Source organism: Capsicum annuum, chromosome 9 (assembly GCF_002878395.1).
Source record: "Capsicum annuum cultivar UCD-10X-F1 chromosome 9, UCD10Xv1.1, whole genome shotgun sequence".
Taxonomy (NCBI): domain Eukaryota; kingdom Viridiplantae; phylum Streptophyta; class Magnoliopsida; order Solanales; family Solanaceae; genus Capsicum; species Capsicum annuum.
The window spans coordinates 218,652,045-218,673,300 of record NC_061119.1 but is presented as its reverse complement, the minus strand read 5'-3'; the positions used below and the strand labels follow the sequence as shown (position 1 = coordinate 218,673,300).

Sequence of the window (21,256 nt, the reverse complement as noted above, 5' to 3'; positions counted from 1 at the left end):
AATTAAAGTGTGAGTTTTTAGCCCTTTATTTAAGAAAATACATATTGCATATAGACTATATACAATAATATACCTCGTGTAATTCTAACCAGTGAGACTTAAAAAGGGTAGAATGTACACAGAGAAGTTGTTTTCGATAAATTTTCGATTCGAAAAAATATAAAACAATATAGTACTTGGGAAGATAGTGTAAGAACCAAAATAGAAAGGACCCGAAGAGGGTAGAATATATGCTGACCTTACTATTTTTGTGGGGTAGAGAAGTTATTTTTGATAAATCTCCTGCTCAAAAAAATATTATACAATATAGTATTTAGGAAGATATCGTAAGAACCAAAATTAGAAAGGATCTGAAGAGGGTAAGATATACGCAAACTTTACTATCTTTGTGGTGTAGAGAAGTTGTTTTCAATAAATCTCCAACTCAAAGAATATATAAAAATAATATAATATATATATATGCAGACCTTACTATCTTTGCAGGGTAGAGAAGTTGTTTTCGATAAATCTCCGACTCAAAAGAATATAAAGTAATATAACATACACAGACCTTACTATCTTTGCGGGGTAGAGAAGTTGTTTTCGATAAATCACCGATTGAAAATAATATAAAATAATATAATATACGAAAACCTTACTATCTTTGCGGAGTAGAGAAGTTATTTTCGATAGATCTCCGACTCAAAAGAATATAAAATAATATAATAGACGCAAACCTTAGTATCTTTGTGAGGTAGAGAAGTTGTTTTTGATAGATCTCCGACTCAAAAGAATATAAAATAATATAATATACGCAAACCTTACTATCTTTGTGAGATAGAGAAGTTGTTTTTGATAGATCTCTGACTCAAAAGAATAGTAACATAATATAATATACGCAGACCTTACTATCTTTGCGAGGTCGAGAAGTTGTTTTCGACAAATCTCAAACTTAAAAGAATATATAAAAATAATATAATATATGCAGACTTTACTATCTTTGCGGGGTAGAAAAATTATTTTTGATAAATTTCCGACTCAAAAGAATATAACATAAGATAATATACGCAGACCTTACTATCTTTGTAAGGTAAAAAAAATATTTTCGACAGTCGGTTCAAAAGAATATAAAACAATATAGTATACTTGGGCAGATATTATAAGCAACAAAATTAGAATTTATTGATTATTTCTTGTTCCCTTTCTTTTAAGTAAATGACTTTTAATTTTTTTGCAATTAAATATTTAAACCTGAAAATGAATTCCCATTTAAAAAATGCTATATTCAACACACACCACAAATTCAAAAGAAATGAAAATGAAACTTATTAGTATAATATGACACTTTATTTTTTAAAGCTTTGACTTTCTTAAATTTGGATTTTAGCCACATTTAGGCCCACTGAAAATAGTATACTAATTGTCTAATAAGTCAATTCAATTACCAAACTATAAAGTTGATAAGATTGGTTAATAATATTTAATTAGTGTAGTCTAATAATTAGAAAAATAACATTAACATATACATTATCTTATTATATTTACATAAATCTCCACTCTTATAAGATAATTATAAAAATTCCAATTAATTATGTATTTTCGTTGGATGTCGGGAGCTAATCATATATCTAAACAGATCGAAAATTAGAAAAAATGTATCTGAAACTAATTATGTATCTTTACAAAGGAAAAATGTATGTTCATTGGATGCATTATGTATCTCGAGAGATTCAGAATCGAAAAAAATGTATCGAAAGTTAATTATGTATCTTTATGAAGGAAAAGAACGTATCTTCGCTGGATGTATCGGGAGCTAATTATGTATCTTGACAGATTCAAAATTAAAATTTTCAATAATTATGCAAAATAAATATGGAGATTTCGTATATGTAAAATTTGAAATTTCTGATTAAAGATAAAGAAATAGTTGGATGCATTATGTATCTCGACAAATTCAAATTGGAAAAAAAATGTATCGAAAGTAAATTATGTATCTGTACAAAGAAAAAGAATATACCTTCGCTTGATGTATTAGGAGCTAATTATGTATATTGACAGATCCAAAATTAAAATTTTCAATAATTATGTCAAATATGGAGATTTTCTATAAGTAAAATTTGAAATTTTTGATTAAAAATAAAGAAATGGTATATCAACTTATATATCATCACCTAGAAAGTAGTAAGTAGTAGTATTCTGCAACGTCACTGACATAGATGAGTCAAATTTATAGCGAATAATATAAATAAGTTATTTCTAATAGTTCGGTCACATATTTATTTAAAAAAAAAAATAAAAAAATGTTGTGATTAAAAAAGAACCTAATACTTAAAATGGATTTTGAGCGGTTAAAATTAACAAACACTTCCATTCATTCTCCACATTTCAAAATTCTCCAATAAAGTTACCTCAGCTCCAATTCGATTTGATTTGCCGGATTCTCAATTTTTTCCGGCGACTTTCCACCGGAATTTCTCCATTTCCGGTAATAATTCCACCGGAATTTCTCTTTATTTTACTAATTAATTATTCGAAATTAGCTTTTATGCTTTTTTTTTAGTTGATAGTATAATTTTTGCGGTGAACTAAGCTTCTGCTATGTGCGAGGTTCACGAAAGTGCCGGACCGCACATAGTAAATTTGCAAGCTTTGTGATTAGTTAATTATTCACTTTTCCTATGTGAAATATCACAATCGGTGTTTAGGTAGGAAAAGTGAACAATCGATAGTTGAAATCGTGTTTTGGTAAGTAGTTTAGGTAGTAAAAGTGAACAATTGATAGTTGAAATCGTAGTTTGATAAGTAGTTTAGGGAGGAAAAATGAATAATTGATAGTTGAAAGCGCATTTTGATAAATAGTTTAGCTAGGAAAAGTGAACAGTTGATAGTTGAAAGTGACAACAACAACAACGTACCCAGTATATTCCCATCAAGTGGGGTCTGGGGAAGGTAAGTGTACGCAGTCCATACCACTATCTCAGATGTGAGATAGAGAGGCTGTTTTCGATATATCCTAACTCAAAATAAAACAATCTAGACTGATAGTTGAAAGCGTATTTTGATAAATAGTTTAGGTAGGAAAAGTGAACAATTGGTAGTTGAAAGCGTATTTTGATAAATAGTTTAGGTAGGAAAAGTGAACAATTGATAGTTGAAAGCATATTTTGATAAATAGTATAGGCAGGAAACGTGAACAATTGATAGATGAAAGTGTATTTTGATAAATAGTTTAGGCAGGAAAAGTGAACAATTGTTAGTTGAGAGCGTATTTTGATAAATAGTTTAGGTAGGAAAACTGAATGATTCATAGTTGAGAGCGTATTTTGATAAATAGTTTATGTAGGAAAAGTGAACAATTGATAGTTGAAAGCGTATTTTGATAAATAGTTTAGGTAGAAAACTCACACATTTGATAGTTGTGGTATGAAATTAAAAAAAAAAATAAAATCATATTTTGATCATTAACTCTTTCTTAAGTCATATGAGTATGTAAAGGTCATAAGATTTTTTATAGGCTTAATATATAATCAACAACTTAAACTTGTTAGGATATTCCATTTAGACGCTCGAACTAAGCCTTGTTTCAATTGAATGCCTCGACTCCTAATAAAGTATTCCAATTAGACACTTTCCTTTCGAATTGTGATAATCTTTTCTCTTATGTTCTTACCGTTTATTTAGTAGTTAAGTTGACCATGTAAAATATGCGATTTTCTTTAATTATATACGCATTTGCAAGCCGTAAAACCCCAAGCATTTTCTACTTGAAGTATAATTAAAGGAGATGACATATTTTGTTTTAATATACGGATGAAAACACGTGCAGAAGTTTTTCAAAAATTTGAATCGCAAGTGTCTAATTGGAATAATTTATTAGGAGTTTGAGCGTTCAATTGGAACAATACTTAGTTCGATTTGTCCAAATGACATATGTTGACAAGTTTAAGAGACTGACTATATATTAAACCATTTTTTTACCTATGAAAATTGCATATTTGTTATATGTGTGCATTTAAACATGTTATACATGGTCAATGTGCTTTGATCTAGATTATTGATTAGTTATATTATGATTCAATTGGACAGGTTTTTGATGAGCTATATTAAGCCTTTTTTTTACCTATGAAAATTGCATATTTATTATATTTGTGCATTTAAACATGTTATACATGGTCAATGTGCCTTGATCTAGATTATTGATTAGTTCTATTATGATTCAATTGACAATTTTTTGATGAGCTATAGTTAAAGGTTGCTAACTTTTGTGAATCCGTGGGAAATGAGTATTTAGAGATGAAGAAAGTGAAGAGAAAGCTTGGGAAGTATGAAGTTGGCAGAACTATTGGTGAAGGGACATTTGCCAAAGTTAAGTTTGCACGAAACACTGAGACTGGAGAGAATGTTGCCATTAAAGTCTTGGCCAAAAGCACCATTCTTAAGCATAGAATGGTTGAACAGGTATTAAAATATACTTCCTTTCGTAAAACTCTCAAGTTTATGCCTTATGTGTCCTGCATTTTTGTATTTTGTTTTGATAACGGTGGTGTTCATATATCCTATATCTAAAGGTTGGAGCTTGATAAATTAGAAAAGTTATTCCAATCTGCAAAGCGATTATTCTTGAATCTAGGTCAGAAATACCTTCTGTCAAACTTCAATAGGCTTTTCTGATCTGATTTGAATCAAGAGTAACCATGACAGTTTCCGTGGTGACTATTAAGCTCATATTCAACATTGTAGCCATAGCAATTGAACTATGTGAATATGCTAGGTGTCTGAGCTGAATCCCACTAGTAATATCAACATGTTCATCCATTGTTGAGTAACTACAGCCAAATTTCAGTAGATTGATGGATTTTCAAACTTTTTAACTGATGGTTGGCAACAGTTAAGCTGTGTAAATAATTAAGTTTTAATCATATTGGATTTTGATTGTCTTTTTTCACTTGTAATAGATTTTTGTGTTAAGAGAGCATATTCTGGGGTATGTATGTGATTGTTTTACTGTCCTTGTTCTTCTTCTCTGGCATTTTTGACTGATCAATCTGCTGTTGTTTGAGATGGTTTCCAGATCGAAAGAGAGATATCTGTAATGAAGATTGTTAGGCACCCTTGCATAGTTCGGCTTCATGAGGTAAAAAAAAAAAAGGAACAAATATATGCATATTACTAGTTTTTTTTTGAGAAGGGTATGCATATTACTAGTACTACCATGACTTTGGTTGTTCTATTTTCTCGCATGTTTGGCATTGCTGATGTTTGTTGATTTTTTCTATATCCTTGTAGGTTTTAGCTAGCCAGACAACAATATATATCATTCAGGAGTTTGTCGCTGGAGGAGAGCTTTATGATAAAATTGTAAGAATCCTTCAGAATTTTCAATAATATTTTTCCTTCTTTAAATCAATAACTTATACAGACTCTTCTATCTGATAAATCCTGGAGAGGAGTCTGTAAATGAGAATAGAGGCACGAGTGAGACATAATTGCAACTACGATCATGCCTATGACGAGTTTCTACGAATTGATAATCTTCATTTATTAGGATAAGTTGTAGTTTGGGTGAAGATACTTCATAGAGAATGGGGAAGTAAATAATGGAGTGATCAGCTGATATCTTTGGTGCATCCAGTACAATATTCACAAAGCAATAGACTGGTGGAGTAATCTGTATGATGAGACATAGAGGCATGACTGAGATATCTCTCTTTTTATCTGGAAAATAGAGGCATTCTGAGATATCAGAAACAAACAAACAAAAAAAACTCTTGTATTCAAATGAATAGTAGTTCCAGGCCACACTTTTTATGTGGAAAGCTTGGAGATCCGTTTCTTCACACTGAAAGTAGTTTAAGAGTGTGTTGAATTGCCAGAGTAAGTCGAAAATTCCATCTGACCAAGAGGTCCCGCTAGCTAGGTGTTGGCAGTCTTATTTTAAGCGAGATAATGATTGGATATGCTTACCTTGTGTGTGACAGTTTAGCTTCAAACCAGTTTTCTCTGTCGGGGATGGACTCTATCTAGAAAGGTTCTTTTAGCCTAATGAACTTTGCTCATTTTTTTTTAAATGATGTCTGAATAGTTGGTATGAAATGCACGATCTTTTGTCCACAATGATGGACAGGAGATCAGCTAGATCCAATCTTCATCAAGTATATAAATTGTTGGGTTACGTGAGTATAGACTAGTTCATTGATAGTAGTCCAGTTTCCAATTAGTCACTTGCGTCTTTACTTTTTTCCTTCTCCCTTGATGAATTATCAATGTGTGATTTTCAAATTTAGTAATGCATCTGGATCTTCAATGATATATTCGTTCAATTTATAGCATCTAGGTAGGCTTTCTGAGGATGAAGCAAGGAGATACTTTCAACAACTCATAGATGCAATTGCTCACTGTCACAGCAAGGGTGTTTACCACCGAGATTTGAAGGTCTGCAATTGCTGATTGGGAAATATGTTGCAGAAGTTATCTATCCTAATCTTTTAACCATTGTCGTTCCGTGTTCTCCAGCCTGAAAATTTGCTTCTTGATTTCCAAGAGAACTTAAAAGTTTCTGACTTTGGGCTTAGCGCATTGCCTCAACAAGTAAGCAGCATCTAATGTTGGTTGCATTGGATGGTATATCCATTTTTGTTTCTTTCCTTGTTAATTTGAGCTTCTAAAGGGGCATTTACTCAAATCTCTAACAGGGAGTTGAGCTCCTCTATACCACTTGCGGGACTCCAAATTATGTTGCACCTGAGGTATGATGCATATGTAGTTTGAAGTTTGAACCATTCAGTTACTTCTTAATAATTCTTATGAGTGTGTTGTTCTTGATTTGTACATGCAACACGCCATTCTTCATTTGATTGGCCTGTTATCCTCAAAACCCTTTTCTCATTTATACTTTAAATTGTGAGCTAAGAGGCAAAGATGTACTTTTACGAATGTAGTCCTGGTTTAGTAATTAGTTGTCATAAGCAATCTTATTTTCTTAATTAGTAGTAAATTCATTCACGACATTTTCTTATCCATTAATATGTCACTTCCAGCTCCAATGAATGTTTGGTTCTGCCTAGGTAAAATCTTATGGACGATGAGAGTGCACCTTCATGTCATGGTGCCTGTACAGAATGTTGATTGTCTTCATTTCAATTCATTGCCAACCCTTTACCTAGCATGATCAATTGGATTTTGATTAGGCTTCAAACGAAAGAGAATTCTCTATTTCCTTTCCATGACCCTGTAGTAATTTACCTTCAAATCATTGCAGTTATCTTCATTTACCTTTCTTGGGTAACATCATAACCTTGTGCTGAATTGTTTAATATAAGAGGTTTGCAGCACGTTGCATTTTTCTGAACCATGTCGATTGTTGAACATATGTTAATTTGCTTAAGATGTTTTCTTATATGAGAATATGTTTGGCCTTTTTCTGTGGTAGCTTGGCTTATTACTCTTAATTAATTCTTCAGGTGTTAGATAACCAAGGTTATGATGGTGCTGCGGCGGATGTGTGGTCATGTGGTATCATCCTTTATGTTTTGATGGCAGGATATCTTCCATTTGATGAGGCAGACCTTCCTACCTTGTATACGAAGGTTAGATGCACTAATCATGCATTTGTGATGTGTTAAATGGAAGCATCGGTAATTCTGCCAAGTGATATCTTTTGAATCTTATATAGTTACGAATGCTAATGATTATGAACAGATCAAGGCTGCTGAATTTTCCTGCCCGTTCTGGTTTTTTCCTGGTGCAACATCATTGATACGAAAAATTATTGATCCAAACCCTCAAACTGTAAGTGCACTGATATTTTTCACTCTGAAAATAACGGTGTCGCATTGCCTATTTGTCACTTAATTTTTCAATCTATTACAAGCTAATGACATTAAAGTTGCACTTGAAGAGATCTGAAGGTAGTAAACTACCTAGAATGGGATCTCCCTACGTAGCGGATAAAATTTTTGTAAATATATAGGAGACCTCAATAGTAGTGGTATGGACTGCGTACACTTTACCCTCCCCAGACCCCACTTTGTGGGAGTACGTTGGGTGTGTGTTGTTGTATAGGAGACCTCAAACATGAAATCATTGAAATGTGAATAACACATGCACTCTTTAGACATGCTTTTTGTTTGATTTGGTCAAGCAAAAGAGTCTGCCTTCATAATTTTTGGCGAGTTAACCAAACTGCACCCAGAACTTCGTTACCTGAAGTGCAGCAGAATTACTTTTGTATTTACAATTTATCAAGAAGAGAACATTTGTAGTTATTGGACATGATAGATGAAACAGCTAAGATGGCTTCGATGAATAATAGCAAGAAGCCGATGAAAGAACTTCACACACTTGCAAGGCATTGTTCTGCATTAATACAACAACAACATACCAAGTATAGTTCCACCAGTGGATTCCAGGGAGGGTAGGGAGGGTAGGGTGTATGCAGACCTTGCCCCTCCTCCCTTTGTTAGGTAGAGAGTATGTTCCCGATAAGACACTCGGCTTTTTAGAATGCTAATACCAGTGTAAAGAAGACACAAATTTCTGCAGTAATACATACATTAAATACAATATTCTTTACTTTATCTGGATATTTTCAGTGGTCATGAAACGTCAGAAAATGTTTGACTCTAGTACATTTTTATAACTTTCACTACGTTCAAGAAATTTACTTTCATTAAAGTTTTCAAACTGTTTTACTTTTGATTTGATGTAATGTTTTATCCATCAGACTAAATCAAATTAACTTTCCAACCATTGGTTTAATATTTTCTTCTAGTATCGTAATATAAAAATATTTTAAATTAAGCTCTTTGTCCGATCAAATACTATCACAGGAAATGGGACAAAACTGTGATATTCCATCATGAAGGAACTTTTTTTCTTCGAAATCCGTTACCATGTAGAATATTGTGAGTTTGTGACAAATTGCTTCATTGAGAGGAAAACCTCTGTTTCATTAGAACTGAAAACATGAATTTATTGCTCAACATGGATTAAAGCCCATCCAAATTTCCTGGATTGGTTATACAGATCCCTTTTAAGGTCATTTTAAAGGTGAAAAATGCCTTATGCACGCCTTCTGCTCGTTCCTTGCTTTTGTTTAGTATAAATGCTCCTTTTCTCATCTTTTTTGTTGTTCGTTAATTTGTGAAACTTCAGCATAACTGGTACAGAAGTCCTTTTAGTGTTTTCATATCGATTTACTCAGAACCGTGTACATGCAGCGGATCAAGATTGAAGGGATAAAACGAGACCCTTGGTTCCGGAAAAACTACATAGCTGTTAGAGCTAAAGCAGATGAAGTAGTGAATCTTGATGATGTGCGTGCTGTGTTCAATGACATTGAGGTTGAATCCATTTACATTCGTTTTCTAGTATGCTAACTAGTATATCTGGACGATGAGGAAATGATCAAATTTAAGATAAATGGTGTACTCTGGATTTAGCCTGCTATTGCACCACTGTATCTTCCGTTATAGATTTTGATATGTTCTAATTTCAATTGTGCAGGATGCATTTGTCAGCGAAAAATCCGAAGACAGTGAGAGTGGCCCCTGGATAATGAATGCGTTTGAGATGATAACACTATCTCAGGGATTGAATCTATCAGCCTTGTTTGACAGACGTCAGGTACAATGATTAATTTAGTTCACGGACCAAAGTTTGCAGAGTTTAATTCATTTCAACTTCATCTGTTTCTTCTCTTTCTCCCGGTTCTTCCTATAAGCATTTTGTTTCTTAGATAAGGAAGGGAATCTAATGCGAGATGTAAATTGTTTCTTCGTTTAACTTTTTAGTTAGTGTGCTCTTTTTAGTTAGTTTCTCTCCTTCTATTTGGGCATCGTTTTTTCTCCTTCTCATTGTAGTCAGATCCAATTCTACATACTACCAACTTTTCTAAATCCAATTTTCGATCAAATATGTTCCCTTCTTTTGTTACGAAGAAATGTGTCAGATATGATTTGAATAGCTTATATTTTTAATGATTGAGTTATTAAGATTTGTACTAACTTAAAAACACTAACATGTATAGTAGGTCTTCTTTTTGCTAAAAAGGTTTCACAACTTCCTTGTTATAGCAAAGAGTAATTGCCTTTCTCATTCTTGCAGGATTATGTCAAGCGTCAAACTCGATTTGTTTCTCGCGAACCTGCTAAAGTCATCATTGAAACTATTGAAGCAGCCTCAGAATCGTTGGGTCTTAAGGTCCACACACGCGATTACAAGGTATATTTCTAAATTTCCATATAATTCAGGGAAAGGTGATTCTAATATGGGAACAAGTGAATCAGGATGAAGCATCGTTGTGATTGAATATTCAATTTCGATGTGATCAACTATGACTGTCAGCAAATTTTCACCTTTTTCACACTATCTATCAACCGCAATTCCCTATCCTTACTATACAGTGAATTTCGTCCCAATTCTTGGGCAACCAACATCAAAGAAAATGGAACAGTAGGAATTCACCTTTCCATTTTTCCTGCTCTTTATCAGGAGGAAAATCATAACCGTGCCACATAAGATTTAGTCGCATGTTGCTTAACTTGACTCCATGATGGTTGACAAATTGTCTGCCTTAACGGTCACCGTTGCTTAAAAACGGAGAGTGAGGAGTACCACCACACCACTCCTACTTTTCGGCAGTGGGTACTTAACTTATTGTAAATTTTCTTTAAGGCTTTGTGGTTCTAAAATCATGTTTTTAAACCGCAATATGCTGGGTAAGTTCTCTTTATTGAGTGCGCATTGATTTGTTCAACCACTATTCTCATCGCAGACAAGAATTGAGGGAGTAACGACAAATAGGGCCGGTCAATTTGCTGTTGTTTTGGAGGTAACTTTCAAAACATCATGAACTAACACATTGTAAGATTGGTGTTTCTTATGTTCTTTTGATCTCTCTTTCGTTAATTTGTAAAGGTTTTCCAAGTAGCACCCTCCCTTTTTATGGTTGATGTTAGAAAGGCTGCCGGCGACACCCTCGAATATCATAAGGTCTGCTTCTACACTCAACTATTACTACTCCCTCCATCCAATCAACGTGGCACACTTTTCTTTTTAGTTAGTCAAAAAAAGAGTCATCAACTTCAGACTTCTCATTTTGCCGTTATTGAGATGATCTATAACCACAAAATTGATTTAGACGTTTTAGACCACAAGTTTCAAATTTTTGCTTTCTTTCTTAAATTCCGTGCTCATTCAGATAGTGCCACATAAATTGAGACGGAATGAGTAGTACTTTAGTTTTTTGCTGTGGCTTGCATTACAATTCTTATATTAAGCTTCTTTAAGGAATTCCATGAAGTTTAGATAACTGCACACCTTATGGTTAGGGAGTTCACCCGAACCCCCTTCGACAGAAAATTATACTATTTATATATGGCTAAAATTATTTTTTCTGTACATATAATTGATGTTGAACCCTCTTTGGCTAGTTCGTGTGCCTACTTCTTTCGATTTTGAACCCCCTTAGTGAAAATTTTGGCTCCTGTTAACAGGCCTTTGTTATGTGCATTTGCAGTTCTACAAAACCTTCTGCACTAAAATTGACAACATCATTTGGAAACCAAAGGAGGGCCAGGGGTGGCTCAAGACAGGGGCGGAGCCACAGTGCGGCACGGAGGTTCGGACGAACTCAATAGCTTTTTCATAGATCTTGTATTCATACTAAAAAATCTGAATCGTATATATAAAAATTTTTGGAAAAAAAAGAGACAAGAATATAGCTGAATGTTTTGGGTGTCAATATGTGTGTTTGAACCTTTCGAGTACCCACAACTTCTAAATCCTAAATCCGCTACTGCGACTCTGAATCCGAGGAGAAACTTCTCTTTTCACCCATGCCTTCGCTCTAAGCTCAAGGGTGAATTCAATGATTCGACATGGATTAATCTGAACTCAATATTTTTGATGCAGAATATAATTTTTTAGTGAAAACACACGAAAATATCAACAAATACGAGATCCAAATTCATAGTTTAGAAAGTAAAGTAAGTTCAGTACTAAGAATCTTAAAGGTCGTGCCAAAGTTTTCTTTCATGCATGCAATGCAACAACTAAGTTTCATTTGAATCAAGCTAGGGATATGTTCTTCTACAGGATGATCAATACTTTTTGCAAACTTATTTTTCAAATATGTCATAACATTTAGTAAAACATGTAGTAATCCTGAACTATGACCAAATTTGCTGCGACACACTTCAACTTCACGTGGGTCCTATAATCCCCTGAACTAAATTTTTAGCGTATTTTTGTTATCCTTTTTAACTGATGTGACACCTTTGATGGGGGCTCCATTTTATGTAATAAAGGTGTCACGTCAGCACAAAAGGATGAAAAAAATATCCTAAAATTATTTCAGGAGAGTAATAGGACCTTTGTGAAGTTGAAGTGTGTCGTAGCAAATTTGGCCATAGTTTGAGGATACTGGATGCTTATCTCTAACATATATATGACTACAAAATTTTATCATTAAGAAAAGAAAAGAAGATGAGGATGGCTTTCTCCTTTGGTTCTTGTTGTGAGAAATTAGGAGAGCATTAAAAATAAAGAGCAAATTTTGGTCCATTTTGGTAGAGGCTATAATGGTAGAAGCCACCATCCATTTGGAGCTATATATTTTAGGTTGATGAAAGATAATAAGACATGAGGGTTTTCCATATAATTTGACAATTATAGTATAATCAAATCTTTCTATAACAGCGTCGTTTGTTTCAATATTTTTTTTTTTATTGTTATAGCAAAATGTTGGTTAAGGATAACATACAAACATATAATTAATGGTTAAAAACACATCTAAAGTTTTACTTTTTTTTTTTGAGTTTCACACCCCATTCTATTTGAACTATAACCATCTATGTATTAACATACATCTTAATTAAGCCAATTATTAGTTATTCCTTCCCTTTTTTTTTTACTTAAATTATCACCATCTATGCAACTAGATGTGTTTTAATACATGTGATAGTTCAAACATGAAGATGAAACAACCAACGAGAGTTTAGGTAGAAAAAAGGAACAACTGATTGTTAAGGTAATAATTCATATTTTGATCGTTATTTTTATAATATATAACATGAAATATCAATGGTGTAAAATACGTAATCGTTACAACAATAACAACAATATATCTAGTGTATTCTCACATAGTGGGGTCTGAGGAGGGTAAAGTGTACGCAGATTATACCACTACCTCAGTGAAAGTAAAAAGACCGTTTTCGATAAACCCCGATTCAGGACAGATAACAGTATAACAAACACATAAAAAAAAAATGTAATCGTTATAATAAACTATTATAGAAGATGATTGTTATATTGAGACCTCACTACACTGTTTTTTGTTTAGGCCATCAAAGCCCTCCACAAATTATTTGAAAAAGACTCATTCAATATATACCCCTAATAATACTTAAATTATTTGAAAAAGACTGATCCAATATATACCCCTAATAATACTTTTTGACTTTAATAAAAGCATAAAAGAAAGAGACAAAGTTCACCAAAAATGTAATAACTTAAAAACATATCACTAAAACACTTGGCCTACACTGGACCTACATGTTCAGTCCATTGAATTTGCATTAACATTATCAAAATCCAATACATTGAATCTGCATTATAACATATATATATATATATATATATATCAAAAGTGTACCACTTGTTAGGGGATGAATTCAAAACTTAAATGACATTTTATGAATTTATCTAAAACCATAGTTGGTCTCACAATTTCAAACATAGTGGCTGCTCTTAAAGTCGCGGAGCTAAAATTTTCACTAAAAGCAACATCAGCATAAGCGAATTTAGAATTTCTAAAACATAATAAGTGCTTTTAGATAAATAACTCAATGTTCTAACCTTCTTAATAATATGTACATAAAATATCTAATTTTGCAAAGAGATCATAAGTTCACGTGCACAACAATAGGAGAGAGGGTGCTAACCCGGGTACATCAGTATTAGGTCCACCGGCTTGACAGATTCATTCAATTGAACTCACACTCAACGGAGGATCACAAGCTCGAAACTTGGGTGACTTTCTTGTGGTAGTAATTGCGAATGAGCAAGTAGGGGGCAACAAATAAAGAGGTAGCAAGACTGACTGCAATTTCAGGAATAGGTTTTTTATAGTAGTAAATTTATCCTTACATCCGAGGACGTATACGATCGCTTTTTATGTATTTACTTCTTTATATTTTGAAACTCAGTGTGAAATTTCCAACCTTGTTACTACATCTTGTCTGTCGATGTATTTTAACCTGTTATAACCAGTAACTTGCTTTTAATTTCAACTCAGTTCGAATATCTAAATGAAATATAGTAAGGAATACAACAGACATAAACACAATTCAAAACAAACTACCACTTCATTTATATAAAAACATAGTTGCAAGATTACAAATCTGAATATATGGAACCTGCTAAAAATAGGACATTGATGACAATCCTATCAAAAACTAGGACTTGGTAAAGGAAAAAAGACAACCTAGATAAGGTTGTAATAGCCAAGCTCCTTGAATAACAGACACCACAAAACAGAAATTGCACAAAGCAACGAAGTCTAAAAGACACATAATAGATACTTACAATAAACACTAATGACTTGCTGAACATGAAAAACTAGTAGAACTACTGTCTGATTCTGCAATGTAGCTAAGCGCGAAGGAGGAAAATGAGCGATGGATCTCGTCTGTAGAAGCTTGAGCTGAATGATTCAAACCGCCTGGTTTTTCGAGGAGCGACATGAGTGAAAATTTTAGTATCAGTACTAGGTGACTGTATTCACAGGAAACCATGGCATGATAGAGGTGGTCATGTGAGACCAAAAATGGTTGAAACAGGCTTGGATTTGATGAAGCCTGCAAAAAATGGTGGAAAAAAGTTGTATGCCATAGCCTCCCGGAAAACAACCGAGATACTGAAGAAGTATCAGATGGCCGTGGATATATGGGCTAAAAAAACGAACACTCGTGTTTGCTTCTGTAATTGCCAGGCTGAATGAACCAATATAGCTTTTGAATATCCGTCGATGCATTTCCTTTCCTCGTGCCCTTTCTCAGTTTAGGAGAAAATATCACACCTCCACAAGTCCTCCACGAGAAGCTCGACTGAACTGCAACTAATGGAGCAATGTTGGAGATTCAAACCAAGTAGACACTCTCCCAACTTTTTAAGAGAAGGGACACTCTTGTTTGATACCATGGAGCAACCAGATAAAGAAAGGACCTGCAAATTCACTTGCACTCCACGGGATAAAGCAGCTACACCAGAATCAGTTATTGCACACTTAGAAACATCAAGATCATTAAGTAATGAGCAATTATCTGCAATTGCCACCAAACTTGCATCCGTAACCTTCCTGCATCCATCAAGATTCAGCAATTCAAGGGTCTCGCCATGTCGTGCAGCCAACGAGAGCACCACTTGATCTGTCAAGTTCAGGCAGTCACTAAGATTCACCTTAACAAGTCCTTCACAGCTCTCCAAGAGTGGGAGAAGACCAGCATCGGTTATTCCACAGAGCCCGCTGAGATCTAATTTATGCAGCTTAGGGCAGAGCTTACCAATCATAGCTAAGCTAGTACTCCCGAACCCTGGACAGCTTCGGATAGACAAGGACCGAAGAGATTCACATGGATACAACAAGGAAGTTTGTAGAGCTAGATCCTTGATTCCCATGCACTTCACTAGGGAAAGAGACTTTAACTTCCTGCAGTTTGAAACTGCGTTAAGGATACCTATTTGGGTAATCCTGTTGCACTCCTCCAAGTTTAAGCACTCAAGAGATCCAGCCTCTTTAGCGAAAGCAACAACTCCGCAGTCGGAAACAATGCAACACTTGCGAATGCACATACGTTTAAGATTTGGGCAACCCTTTCCAACTGCTTCAAGACCGACATCTGTGGCTCCCCAGCATAGGGTGATTGTCAAAGAAACCAGAGACTGGAGACCCTTGGCATTACCCATGACCCAAAATCCCTTCTGACTCACATTACGAAGTGAACTAAGACACAGATTAGTAATCTGCTTGCCATAGTGACCAATGACTGCAAGGGAGAAATCTGTGATGTTTAGACAGTGTAGTTCCACTTTTGTCAACATTGAAGCACCCGATGACAGAATACTGGCAATTCCCTGATCCCCAACAAGTGGACAGTCCTTAATTGTAAGAGACTGTAGTTTGTTGCAACATCTTCCAATAGCTTGCAAGCCCTCGTTCCCAATATTGGGACAAGATTCAATTGTCAACGAAGTCAAGCTCGGGCAATTCTCTGCTATTGCGACAAGACCCCTGTTGGAGATTGAAGGGCAATGGCTTAGATCTAGCTTTTCTAATGAACGGCATTCCCTTGCAACTTCCAAGAGACCTTCATCTCCAATACAAGGAACATTCCACAATGATAGGACCCTGAGAGAAGGGCAACCATGCGCGATCGCGGATAGACCAACATTAGTGATACCACGAACTGAGTTACTCCCTCGGACAGAAAGCTTTCCTAGTCCTCCGCGGGTAGAAGTCCCAACTGCAATAGCAGCAAGTCTAACATCAGTAGCTTTCTTCCCTTCCACACACCTAGTAAGGTATCCATCGCATTCAACTTCAAGATCTTCATCTTTAGAGATCATTGTTGAGTCATTTAGATTGGTATAGCTCTTGCTCCTACAAATTTCAGAGCTCCGGACGCTACTCAACAGCATAAGCCAACGCTTAGACAAACAACTCGCTGCACCCCTTTCACGGCCTCCAGGCAATCGTCTGAGGATCTCAAATAGGCATTCATCGGGAAGATCATCGAGAGATGGACCCTTTGATCGGTCTTCAACAACAAACGGGCCAGAAATGCGCGACCTCTTCCTAGGAGGACAGTAAACTTCAGCATGACCCAAAGACAACATGAGACCCAAATCTGCAGAACAAAATGATCCGCCAGAATACAACTCATCATCACCTGAAGTCAAAGGAGCAAGATTGTTGTCAGATATATTTTCCATCAAATTTTCTCTAATAAAAGAACTCACAAGTATCCAGGCACGTCTTAACAAAAACTATAACAGAAAAACAATTATCACATGTAAATTGAAGCTATAAATCTATCTATTAGGTAGATATTTTCAGATCAGATAGTTACAAAAATTCTATATACAGAACCAAAAGAGTAATTCTTATCAACAGTTTCTTCAATAAATTGCCTGATCTTTAATATAGATTCAAAACACAATACAAATAAAGATCTACCAAACACAGAAAGTCTGTCTTCTCAGTAATAACCATACTCATCAAAACATAAAGATTATTGGATCAGTGGATCTAAACATAAAGATCCATCTCCGTTTCAGTAAATATTAGCTCAAATTCACCTCAACAATCATGTAACAATACAAAGCTATAAAATCTATTCATGATTAAAAAACATGATTAGATTTATATATACCTAAAAAAATCATCTTCATTTCAGTAAATTAATGCTCATATTTACCTCAAAAATCACGAATCTATACCGAGTTATAAACTTATGATTAGATCCAAACCTAATATCCATCTCCATTTCAGTAAATATTAGCACAAATTAACCTCAAACAATCATGAATCTATACAAAGTTACAAGCTTTATCCATGATATAAACACATGATTAGATCAAAGCCTAAAATCCATCTCAAATTCAGTAAATATTAGCTCAAATTCACCTCAAAACAATCATTAATCCATACAAAGTTACAAACTTTATTCATGATACATAAATTATTACATCTAAACCTAAATAAATCATCTTCATTTCAGTAAATTAATGCTCATATTCACCTCAATACTCAACAATCATGCACTTATCTAAAGTTACATACTATATTCATGAGATATCAACAACCCCATCACTCATAAAACATGAAAGAATCAAGAAAAATAAAGACTGTAACTACACCTTAAAAATTCACTGAAATATCAACAACCCCATAACTCAAAAAGCATTAAAAAAAAAAAAGAGGAAAAAATTGGAAAAAGCTAAAGAAAACTCACCACTGTAATTAACAAGAGCAGGCATGACTGTTCTTCTTGTTGAGAAAACTCAAAATGTAAAGCAAGAAAGATCAAACTTTGAACCAAGAAAATCACAACCAAGATTAAATCTTTAATCAAGAATTGCACTCCACATGAAAAAAATCAAGAACCCCAAACAAACTTAGGGGCAAAAAAAGAGAGAGAGAGAGAGAGAGAGAGAGAGAGAGATTAAGGCCCTTAGAGAGAGAAAAAGAAAGAATGAATGATTTTCTTTGGTTCACAACATGTTATTGTATATATATAAATTATAATATATAGTTTTATATATATAAAAAAATTATGGTTATTTTACAAATTAAATGTATTTGGTGAGTTCAATGAATCATTCCATCAAGCTGGTATTTTTCGGTTTATTCTTCAAAGGTAAGCCACTAGTATGAGTACTCAGTACCTCCAACCAGCTAAACAATCGATCGACCTGTTACTCCTCGATAAACGTGTCATTTAACTTGATTCAATATTTACGTTCTTTTAGTTTGGGGTTATATAAGTAGATAGTTAAATTAGTATAAAATTAAATAAATAGACGTCAACATTTTATGTAGCGTCTTCTATAGCAATTCACGTGAGACGTTATGTAGGACATGTGTATCTATTTATTCATACTCAGTACCTCCAATCAACTAAACAAGTAACAACCGACATGGTACTGGTACGTAAACGTGTCATTTAACTTGACTCGATATTTATGTTCTTTTAGTTTGGGGTTATATAAGTAGATATTTATATTCATATAAAATTAAATAAATAGACGTTAACATTTTATGTAGTGTCTTCTGACTTCTATAGCAATTCATGTGAGACGTCACGTAGGACATGTGTATCTATTTATTTATGCTCAGTACCTCCAACCAACTAAACAAGTAACAATCAACCTGGTACCGGTACGTAAACGTGTCATTTAACTTGGCTCGATATTTATATTCTTTTAGTTTGGGGTTATATAAGTAGATATTTAAATTAGTATAAAATTAAATAAATAGACGTTAACATTTTATTTAGCATCTTCTATAGTAATTCACGTGAGACGTCACGTAGGACGTGTATCTATTTGTTTATACTTGGTACTTCCAACCAACCGACTTGTTACTGATACATAAACATGTCATTTAACTTGACTCTGTATTTATTTTCTTTAATTTGGGTGTTATTATATAAATAGATATTTAAGTTTGTATAAAATTGAACAAACAAATGTAAATATTTTATGTAGCGATTCACGTGAGATGTCAGCAGGACATGTGTATCTACTTATTCAACTTTATATAAATTTAAATATCTATTTATATACGCTAAAATTGGAGATCATAAATACAGTTGAGGCCAAGTTAGAAACTACTTCTTTCGTTCAAGCCAAATGTCGATTTAGCGATTTTTACGTCAACAACAATAATATATTAATTAATTTCATAAGTGAGGTCTTGAAAAGTCAGTTTTTTACCTCGTTTGATTAAGCTTCTAAGAAATTAAAAATATTTTTTTTTATGGAGAAAGAAGTTATTTCTAATAGATTCTCAGCTCAAACATATTTGGAGATTTATAGATTTGATAATACAATAACGGAAACAGAGGAAGTAACATAATAAAAATATTGCATCTGTTTGACGTTGACTTGACATAAAGATTAAAAACGTAAAGAGATTTTTTAAATATTACGATCTTAAACTAAAAGGATATAGAACGTATCAATATGTCTTTAATCTTATATTTTTAAGCATGCTATCTAAAAAATTAAAATTAAAGAATTGTAAAAAAAAATATATCTTTTATACAAACTAAAAGAAAAAGTAAAATAAATAAAATATATAATAAAATCAGATAACACTCAATTCTTTACCAACCTTCTATCCTAATTTTCGATCTTCATATCCCTATCTAGATCATATCATTGAAAATAAAGTCATGTCCTATCTAATACTAGTTCTTTTCTCGTTTAATTTTACTAATAAAATGTAATTTTTTTTTTCATTCAGTGTTCGGTATTCGTATTGGAGCCCCAACTAATTTGAATCACGCATTGTAGAGCCTTTTAAGGTGGCAGCGCTCCCAACAGAGTTTTTTTCATACCCAGGATCGAATTCTCCACCCTAAAATTTTCTCCATACATAGGATCGAACCCTCGACATCTGATTAAGGGTGAAGCAACCCCATCCACTGCACCACAACCCATGTTGATATGTAAAATTATTTAACTCTTTTTCAAAATAACAACTGTATAAGTTTGATATATCGTCGGTGTATTTTCTTTTTACACCATCATGTGTCTTTTATCTGCTGTAGGCTGTAGCAGATCATTCATTTTTATATTTTTACCTGAGAAATAGATGACCTGCTGTAGTAGGTAAAAGTTACCTAATAGTATAAAAAAAAAAATACACCGACAATGTACCAAACTTAAATTCATAACTTATTTACATTTTATTTAAACAAGTTGCACAAACACCAAGAATAATTAGAAGTTACACAGCTCATTCAAAAATATTGCCACGTGTATTGACTCATAATGAAGTGTTACATTTTTCTAAAATAATATTTTTAAAATCAAGTGTGCCATGTTTTTTTTTTTTTTTTTAATCAGTTTTCTACAGAGTCTGAAAAGAACAGCTTTCATTTTTTGCAGTACAATGAACTTGTCCTTCAAATTTTTATTTTATTTTATTTTAAGTGAAAATGAAAGGATTAAAAGGGATAGAAAGATAATGCAACTTGGCAAATGATTACTTTTTAAATTCATATTATTAAACAACTTTTAATTAACAAAACCTGGATTAAGTAACACTTAATTACGAATGCCACACTAATCTTTTATTTTATGTTTTAAATTTCTCTATGGAAAACTTTTTGTATATCTTTTTTCTTTCGATAGTTCGCTTTTGAAATTATTTTTAAATTTTCAGAGACCTCTAAGACTAAGAATTCAAGATATTTGGGATTTTATTTAAAGCGTGTATCGTACCACTCTTGGTGTACAGACCATCACTCCGAGTCGTGGCTTCACAGATGGATCGATTCTCGTTGGTCATGGCTGACACCCTCTTGGGTCCAAGACCACCACTACTGGCACACAGGCCATCACTACGAGTCACGGCCCAACGCGCGGCTCCCCACACGTGGATCGATCCTCGTTGGTCACGGCTGGCACCCCCTCTTGGATCCAGGTCACCATTTCTAGCGCGCAGGCCACCATTTCGAGTCACGGCCCAACGCACGGCTCTCCACAC

General features: G+C 33.8%; 2 protein-coding genes across 3 annotated transcripts; one reads left to right on the top strand and one right to left on the bottom strand.

Moving 5' to 3' along the window:
- Positions 1 to 2,307: 2,307 nt before the first annotated feature.
- Positions 2,308 to 11,915, top strand: LOC107840781 (CBL-interacting serine/threonine-protein kinase 24). Of its 2 annotated transcripts, none has more exons than XM_016684687.2 (15): positions 2,308 to 2,464; positions 4,271 to 4,437; positions 5,051 to 5,113; positions 5,266 to 5,337; positions 6,307 to 6,411; positions 6,493 to 6,567; positions 6,672 to 6,725; positions 7,440 to 7,565; positions 7,678 to 7,767; positions 9,198 to 9,320; positions 9,484 to 9,603; positions 10,084 to 10,200; positions 10,754 to 10,810; positions 10,897 to 10,971; positions 11,498 to 11,915. In XM_016684687.2, the coding sequence occupies exons 2-15, from the start codon at positions 4,273 to 4,275 to the stop codon at positions 11,627 to 11,629; spliced, it is 1,374 nt and encodes a 457-aa protein (XP_016540173.1). In that variant the 5' UTR covers positions 2,308 to 2,464; positions 4,271 to 4,272; the 3' UTR covers positions 11,630 to 11,915. The 2 variants fall into 2 exon arrangements, with proteins under 2 accessions (XP_016540173.1, XP_047252628.1); XM_047396672.1 differs by having other exon boundaries at positions 2,325 to 2,464; positions 4,264 to 4,437.
- Positions 11,916 to 14,943: 3,028 nt separating this feature from the next.
- LOC107840779 (EIN3-binding F-box protein 1-like) lies at positions 14,944 to 18,096 on the bottom strand. The gene is given in 2 exon segments (NM_001324589.1): positions 14,944 to 16,928; positions 17,994 to 18,096. Coding segments are annotated over 2 exon segments (1,914 nt in total). The 5' UTR covers positions 18,019 to 18,096; the 3' UTR covers positions 14,944 to 15,039.
- Between the last annotated feature and the right edge of the window lie 3,160 nt (positions 18,097 to 21,256).

Bases quoted from the DNA above. Each gene is read 5' to 3' on its own strand.
- LOC107840781 (XM_016684687.2), top strand. From the start codon at position 4,273: ATGAAGAAAGTGAAGAGAAAGCTTGGGAAGTATGAAGTTGGCAGAACT. The intron at 4,438-5,050 runs GTATTAAAATAT...GATGGTTTCCAG, and splicing joins AGCATAGAATGGTTGAACAG to ATCGAAAGAGAGATATCTGT. The intron at 9,604-10,083 runs GTACAATGATTA...TCATTCTTGCAG, and splicing joins CCTTGTTTGACAGACGTCAG to GATTATGTCAAGCGTCAAAC.